At 45.1% G+C, this 8,126-nt stretch overlaps 1 protein-coding gene across 3 annotated transcripts; it reads right to left on the bottom strand.

Annotated features, from left to right (window-relative positions):
- Positions 1 to 1,346: 1,346 nt before the first annotated feature.
- On the bottom strand, positions 1,347 to 7,656 carry LOC106582921 (netrin-4). 3 transcript variants are annotated; one of them, XM_014166548.2, is made up of 11 exons: positions 7,258 to 7,656; positions 7,002 to 7,136; positions 4,526 to 4,995; positions 4,086 to 4,421; positions 3,861 to 3,987; positions 3,373 to 3,561; positions 2,876 to 3,092; positions 2,645 to 2,775; positions 2,460 to 2,528; positions 2,044 to 2,214; positions 1,347 to 1,876 (listed from the first exon to the last, which is right to left on the bottom strand). In XM_014166548.2, the coding sequence occupies exons 2-11, from the start codon at positions 7,051 to 7,053 to the stop codon at positions 1,740 to 1,742; spliced, it is 1,899 nt and encodes a 632-aa protein (XP_014022023.2). In that variant the 5' UTR covers positions 7,054 to 7,136; positions 7,258 to 7,656; the 3' UTR covers positions 1,347 to 1,739. The 3 variants fall into 3 exon arrangements, with proteins under 3 accessions (XP_014022023.2, XP_014022024.2, XP_014022022.2); XM_014166549.2 differs by having other exon boundaries at positions 2,645 to 2,772; positions 7,002 to 7,656; XM_014166547.2 differs by having other exon boundaries at positions 7,002 to 7,656.
- Positions 7,657 to 8,126: the final 470 nt, after the last annotated feature.

Here is an 8,126-nt window from a genome sequence, read left to right on the forward strand (position 1 = left end):
GGCTACCTGGCTGAGGACCTGATAGTATTTGTGATTGTCTTAAAAAACCTGTTCCCAACCCTCCTCCCCTTGCTGATGACCTTAGCTCCTGAAGTTGCCGGTAATAGTCTACTCCACTGGTCGGCAACCTTTTCAATTTGGAGTGTCAATTTATCTTACCATTTCTACCTGCCAGTTATTATTTTCAAAAGTCTCATTTTCGTGGAACGGTTTAATTTCATTTATAATAAAGTCATCGTATCTCAAAATCATTATATGGTTAATCAAAATTCTAAAAGTAACGTCTATTGCCATTGGCAACTATGTAGACTAAAAATAGCATACATAAAGCCAACAAATAAAAACATTGCAGCAAGCAGGTAGAAAATATTTTGATAAGTTCCTTGCCTGTCTGCAAATAAAAGTGAAAAAAGACACCTTTTAACATTTCGACCAAGATGTTGTTTTAGTCAGGGACAGCCCTAGTGTGTTTGTAATGCAGTGACATCAATACTGGATTCATCTGAAAATGTGAGATACAGTGTGTTTAGATCTCAGGATTTGAGCCTTTGAGATATGACTCTTCTGGTTAGGTGCCACGGGTCCTGGAAGGCCAAATATGTTTGGTGCTGGCTGATATTATCAACTCACGTTCTTATGAAGAAAGACTGAGTACACAGAGAGGCCTCTAGTCATAGGTGCCAGGTGCCATCCACAGTGAAGGTGCTTCCTTCACCTGCTTTTGAAACATGTAATTTCAAGCCTTAATGCACTAGTACTCTTTTACCTGTCCTGATTAAAAGTATTACTGAACAATGTCTTATTACCTCTTTCAAACATATGTTTAAATACTGTTCAAATAAAACTAGAGCTTCTGGACCATGATGCTTTGAAAGTGATTCTTCCTCTGGGATCTTGTTCATTCTTCGGTAAAACTGCACCACATACATTGAACCTTGTATCTTTTCAGATTAAGACATTAGCTACATTTTCCTAACACTTACATTTCTCAGGTTTATCTTTCTATGTACTCTGTAGGCCCTATTTGTTGCAGAAAAGATGGCGATGGCTGGGACGTGTGTAGACTTCCACCAGACGTGCACCCTGCGATTGCACTACGCTGAAGAGAAAGACAGGACGCCCAAAAGAGACATGGAGAAGAACAATAGAAAATAAGATGGAGTGTGGCTTGACCTGGGGAACCCTCACCAAGAAGGCTGCAGACTGGAAGCAGTGCACTCCTGTGGATGCCTTATGTGACTCAATATTTAAATAAGTATGTGTACTTGTTGCATTTTTCATTAGCACACTTCACATGAAAAATAAATGATTGGAACTGGACACTGAAAAAAATACAGTACACTAAAAGCAGTCAAAAGCAGCACTGTAATGTACTGAGAACCTGGTAGACATAAAAAGGCATGGCTTTGGATATACACAGTCTGAAAAACTGGTGTACTAGGGTTTGTTGTGTCTAGTAGATTCCAGGGGGATGTTTGTCTGTATGTGGGATGGCTCAAGTTAAATCATCATCATAAGAATGGCTCTAAAGATTCCAGTATCCAGTCCATCGCTCTTTGCATCATATGGCAGGGTTGTAGTCTTATATGGGCACAATTTTCCATAGCAATTATTGGTCAAGACACTTGGTCAAGCCTTATCCACCGAGTTTGTCCTTTTCCTGAATGATCTAGTGAACCAGTGATTTCCCCTGGTCCATTTCCATTCAGAGTGCTCTGTTATGAGTTTGGAGAGGGTGTTCAGGGGCAGCCCTGCCTTAGGCCCTCTGATATGTGGGCCCCCAGTTGGGAGGTCCAGGGAACCACCACACTCTGCATGGTGACCAGCAGCCGCCCTGTCCCTGCCTCCTCTGGACCCGCCAGCATGTACTCCACCCCTGGAAGAAGAGGGAGAGGGTTCAGCCTCAATCCTGTTTATTAGAATTTATATCAGAGTGAACAGAGTAGCTCCCAACCTTGTGGAAAAATAAGGACAATATTTAGAACATACTGAATATAGTAGCACGATACTCTGTTCTGTTTGGTGATGTATATGTTGGGCTACCTGGATTAAGGATGGGGCAGGTGCACCCCCGGATAGTCCAGGATATGGGGTAGAGACTGTGTGTGCCATGGGAGAGCGGCACCTGTCCTGACCGCAGGACCTTGCGAACTTTGACCTGTACCTCTGCGTGGCTCCCCTTGTCATGAGCAGACAACACACTGGCTTTGATCACTGCCACAGACACACATGGAGACACTCATCACTGAAAGCAGTTACACCCAGCTAAATCAAAGAATGATGGAATGTACACCTAATGCGGCATAAATCCCCACGGAATTGAAACAAAATACACTGCAGTACTGTATGCATTGCTTATATCACTTGACTAGACCAATGGTCAAGGCCATTACAGAGTCAGGGGGAAATTACAATTCTGTAAGATGTACAGTATGTGAGAGCCTTGGGAAATATTTTACCATAGGCATGTTTGGTCTTACAGAGATCCGAGACACTCCTCAACTTTCTCTCCTTACAGCTGCATTTCCCTGGAAGGAGCCATAGACAGTGTCAGCATCACATGAATATGTTTACTCAAACCCATGGCGGCAAGATTTAAGTAGCGAGGTGCATAACTCTAATGCTAGTGTGCATCATCATTCACCTGTGTAGTGCATGGCAGAGACTGCCAGTTCCTTTGACCACACTGCCTCGCCCTCACTGGTCAAGGCATGGTCCATGTCAGGAATCTTTCCCCCCATAGGGACATTGAAAACCTGGTTATTTGCATAGCTGCTGAAGTGACAACGAGAATACGGAGGTAAGATGAAACTGGAAATGGGAAAGAAAGCCACATAAGAAACGTTGGATTTAGTAAAGAAAACAAATGTCTTACCTGTCAAGACAAAGCCCAGTGTGGGGGTCACAGTTTTGGGGACAAGCACAGGGTTTGCACCCCTCTTCCCCAAAGCCCCAGTACCCAGGGAGACAGTGGCTACAGCCTGTTCCCCCCACACCAGGTCTGCAGTGACACTGTCCACTCCTCGGGTGGCACCATGGGCCCTCCTCCCCAGAGCTGGCTGGTAATGAGCCCAGTGGGTCACACCAACAACCTGTGAAAGAGAGAAAAAGACTTAAGACCACACACACACACATTTCTCCCTCGTCTCTTCTCGCTCTACCCACACATACTACTGTTACAAATCCACACCATTAGAGGGAGACAGATGTTTTAATATACACCCATGCCTGCAATTTCAAGTACTGTTATACATGATGTATAACTGGAATTCACTGACATGTGGGACAGCAATGAATGTACGACAGATGAAATGTAGCATTCACACGTTATTCTATATTACTTTCACTGGTCCATAGGTTGTCCCGACTTACGTGTGCAGATGTGGGAGGAGCCAAGGTGCATGGCCGGGTGGCGGTGGTAACCGTGGCGACAGCGCTGGCACCTGCGCCCTGCTGTGTTGTGTCGGCATTCGTCACAGACACCCCCACTGGTGGCCCCTGAGGACAGCCACGCCCTCTGGGAGAAGTGACAGCTCGCCGCGTGGCCGTAACACTCACACTCTGGAGCACAGGGAGACAACGATGGGACGGGAGAGAGGACGGCGGGGTTAGTCAACTGGAAGGATAGATTATGAGATGACACCCAACGGTAGGTTTGCCAACACCCCCGGTTTGGCTTGGAGTCTTGACCTCCCTGCAGGCAAAACTTTTCCAGGAGATCTTATTCATGTTTGAATGAAACGTAATAACTGACGTATAAACAGTGTTGAAGTATTTCTATAATCTCTCAACATGAGCTTGATTTGAGTTGGCAACCCAACACTGCCAGGGCCATTGACCCATCTTAGTAGGGCACTCACTGTGGCACGGGTGTGGCTCCCCACTGCTGCCGTTGGCTGCCCTCCAGGGACGGTCATTGTATAGAGGGGCACACCTCTCACAGTGTTGTCCTGCTGTGTGGTGAGTGCACACGCACCTGCCAGGCACCTGCAATAAAACAGGGCTATTTAACACAAAGGACAAGCTTAGATAATGAAGCATTTTTAACACACACACACACACACACACACACAGGCCACACTCACCATGTCCTTCAGTGTGTCCTGTCCGCCACTGTGTAAACAGTGTTCTGAATGGCCATGACAGAGACAGGTCCCTCGAGCCAGGAAAGTGTAAATGGCAAAGGGAGCTGAGGCAGGGGGCTCTGAGCTAGGCTGGGGGGAAGGGAGGAGGGGGAGATTCAGGTCCGTAGGAGGGTAGGAGAGTCCAATGGAGGAAGAAGAGGTGGAAGGTGCGACAGATAATGGGCAGGTCTGGGCCTTGAGAAGTCTGAGGCGGAGGTTGGTGAGGGTCAGCTGGGAAAGGCCCTCTGGACTGTAGGGGTCAACTAATCCACCAGGGCCCAGAATCCGGAATATTACCTTTTGAGAAAGATAAGGGTCTACTGTATACTGTTTGTCTACTGTGCTTCTAAAATTGTGTCTTACACCACAGAGTAAATGAGACATTCTGTCTGTCGCCTTACCTCTCCCCTGCTGCACGGCTTGGCACTGGAGTATCGGGACGTACACAGCGAGCCAGGCTGACCGGTGTCATCAGGAAGACCAAATGCAAGACTGCAGTTCTGTGCAAACAGCTTGAGCGTCTCCCACGTCCGACCAAAGTCCTGCGAGCGCTCCATGGCCATGGCAGCGGGCCTGGGGGAGTGGAACAGCAGCACCACGTGGGTCAGACAGAAACGAGTCTCCAGGTCCAGACGGACCTCCTCCTCCTGGTCAGTGCCCACGCCCGAGGCCCACCAGGTGGCTGGGTGCAGGAAGGGATCATCCACCATGTGGGCAGGCGGGTGAAGGTCAACTGGACAGGGGTGGAGGGGAGTGGGGCACGGGGAGTGTTGGGACCCATTCCCACAGCAGCCTGAGAGGGATGTGAGGCTCCTGCCACTGGCCAGGTTGCCCATGGGAGGACTGCAGGCATGGTCTACACACCTGGAGGCTGAAGATAGGGTGGATGGAGAGAGTTAATGCAGAAGAAATTTAAAATAAGAGATCTCCTAACTGCATACTGAAGGCTATTTTCCCATGGGAGAGTGTCAATGCACTCAGAGTCCAGTAGGAAAGGAGGCAATGTGCGGAACGTGCATCTCAGGTTGCATCATCCACGGTAATCCAGTAATATCAGAGTAAATCAGGTGACAGCAGATTGATGAGTGCGGCATTTTCTGAACAACACCTCCAACAACACATAACACCTCACATAATTTTGCCCCAAAACAATTAAAACTTCTCTCACCCAGTGGCATATGGGCTATTAAGGTGAGCGCAGATGCCGCCCCATGATAAATCAGCTCACTTTGCCAAACTCAGGTGCGCACAATATATAGCTTGTCTTTGCCCGGCGTGCCTCTCCATGGTGCTGTTGGAGAGACGCAGCACTGTGGCGCTCCACCAATGCTCTGTCAACGTCATCGAACATAAATCATATAGCCTATACAATAGAAAAAGTATATAGTCTCTTTGGGCTTTTCTGTAGACTACAGGGCGACCAGATTTATGCCAATGTCATGAAACAGACACTTTTTACAGAATGCGTGTTTTCACTCAAATAGCCTAAATGGCGCACTATTAAACTATTAAATAAAAATGCGCTTCGATGTGAATATGAATTAACATGTTAACAAACATACCATATTCTAAAAACATGACAGGTCAAAGTAAAATGGACAAAACCAATTGAACCTAATTATGTTACTCAAGAATACTGTCAGAGTTTGCGCAGTGGGCTAAATTGTAATGAGAATTAGCAATTTCAAGTTTAGATCTATTCGTCATTTTCTGAGCTGATGATTGCTAAGAAGAAAATATGAACTGCATTTACAAGATAATGCAATGCCTGAAAACAAGGGTAGCTAACATACTGAGTTTCATGTTTGGGGAAGCTAACAATTGATCTTACACCATTTCTACCGATCTGCGTGCCAGTTAGAATGTTCATATGCGCATTTCAATAATAAAGTCTAGTTTCTCAAAATCATTGTCACGTGGTTATTAATACAAATCCGAATTAAAATGATACATCTATCAAGTTGAAATTAAACGAATGCAGGAGCACCAGCCTCGGACATATAGACGCATTGATACAGTGCTCTCTGCCATATGGACACACTGATAAACTGTGGGCCATTGGTGGCTAAATAAATGAGCGCATGGAACTCAGAGATAGGTTAGGCCAATGCAGTAAGCCTATAACTTCCATTGTCAACTAAGTAAAAATATATAAAGCCGACAAATAAAAACAGAAAATATCCTGATGAAAATGCAGGTTCTTGCAATCGCATTTATCCCTCTAATTCGCCCCTCTGCCTTCCTTCCTATTTGTCTTGACTTTAACTATCTAGTGAATTGCAACATTGTACCAAATAAATCAACTGGGTCAGGCCAGAAGCTGCAGCTATAGCAAACTTGCAACATTGTAGCCTATTACGGGGCCTCAGTTTCCAGTGCACGTGAGTTCTAGACAGACAGCTGTTTTTCTGCGTGAGGGGAAACTGTTCTGGTATTTTTTTGCGCTTCGCCTAGGGCAGCATATCGCCAAGGATCGGGCCTGGGTGATAGGCTTTCACTTATCGGTCAAATGTGCCATTCATAACTGGAAAGAGAACAAGGCAGATTACGGAACCTTCAGCTGGTGGCACGGCACTGTGTGCCCAATTCATCCCACAATGGAATGTATTATGATACATTCCTATCCACTGCGTCGTCGCGATAATAGCGCCGAATATAGGCGTAGCCAACATAAGCATTAGGCCTATATTATGGGAAAAAATCGAATCTAAAATGGGGAAATACCATAGGCCTATTAGGATATTATTCATAAGAGTCAAAATAGCCTATGTATGGTAATCTTGAATTCCAGATATAGCCTATAATCTGGCTAGTTGGTTGATAGCCTATTGCTGCATCCCGTCATATCAAATTAATATCAAGATGATGGCCACTCACCTGTCCCGCTTTGCATGAGCGCTAAAATTAAAGCGCAGTTAATCGCCAGCATCTCAAATCGAAGACGAGCTGTAAGTGGTTTCACAGGCTCAGAATCCCGTTGGATGAGTTTTCACCAATCCAATGACAACAAAACTGCACACAGTCAAATAGTCGAATTATTCTCGCCGGTAGTGCAGATGCGCTTCAGCATCACATGTTTTTGTTTATACCAAAAATGAGCGCATTCCAATGAGAACATAAAAATTGCGCATACCTGCCCAAATCCCTGTTATTTGAAATCCTATCGAGGCGCAGTTCGAGTCATCCAAATGTTTTGTTTGACATCTTGTCATTAATAATGATGGGGGAAATTATTGTATTCGCATTCAGAGAATTAACTATTTGCATTAATCAATGACGAAGTGTTCCGTGCGCGGTTGGTCCTTGTCGCACAGATCTCATCTAGGGACAAGTCAGGCATGCCCTCATGTCAATAACGATACCAGCTCATGTTTCCTCGCACAAGACATTGTCGTGTTATTGCTACACCTCTACACTCTACGCAGGACCCTATGTGTGTAGCCTATGCCGAAGCCGCCTACGGTCAAGTGTTGTCTTGAGTGAGAGTTTAAATGGGCTCACACACGCCCTGAGATTGGTAGGCATTTACCCATGACCGTTCTCATAGCAGCCGGATATTATGCTGGCAGCACGATCGAGGATTTATTTGTATTCTTTCATAGTAAGAGTCCCCTGCAAAGACATGCTAAACTTTGTGAATATTTTTAACATTAGTGCAGTACAACTGTTTTTCACAGCATGTTAAAATTAACAACTTTAAAAAAATACATGGATAATTTGACATTTTATTTTTAATATTGTATTTTTCATACAATTTCTATTGAAAGTTTCCACAAATACTGATATGTTGAAAGCTATTGTGTAGGTCAAATACAAATACATGTTATTGGAATTATTCAATAGAGTCTGCAAAACTTAAAATGGTCTCTTGTGCTGAGTAATGCTTTTAATACAAAGTGCTTGTGACCCCTTACTCCACACACTCCATTCACTGCAATGCAATACACTGTACATGGGATACACATTGGCTTGCAGAGAGAATGTTTTTACCTGTCTCGGCTA

This window comes from Salmo salar, chromosome ssa22 (assembly GCF_905237065.1).
Source record: "Salmo salar chromosome ssa22, Ssal_v3.1, whole genome shotgun sequence".
Lineage (NCBI taxonomy): Eukaryota > Metazoa > Chordata > Actinopteri > Salmoniformes > Salmonidae > Salmo > Salmo salar.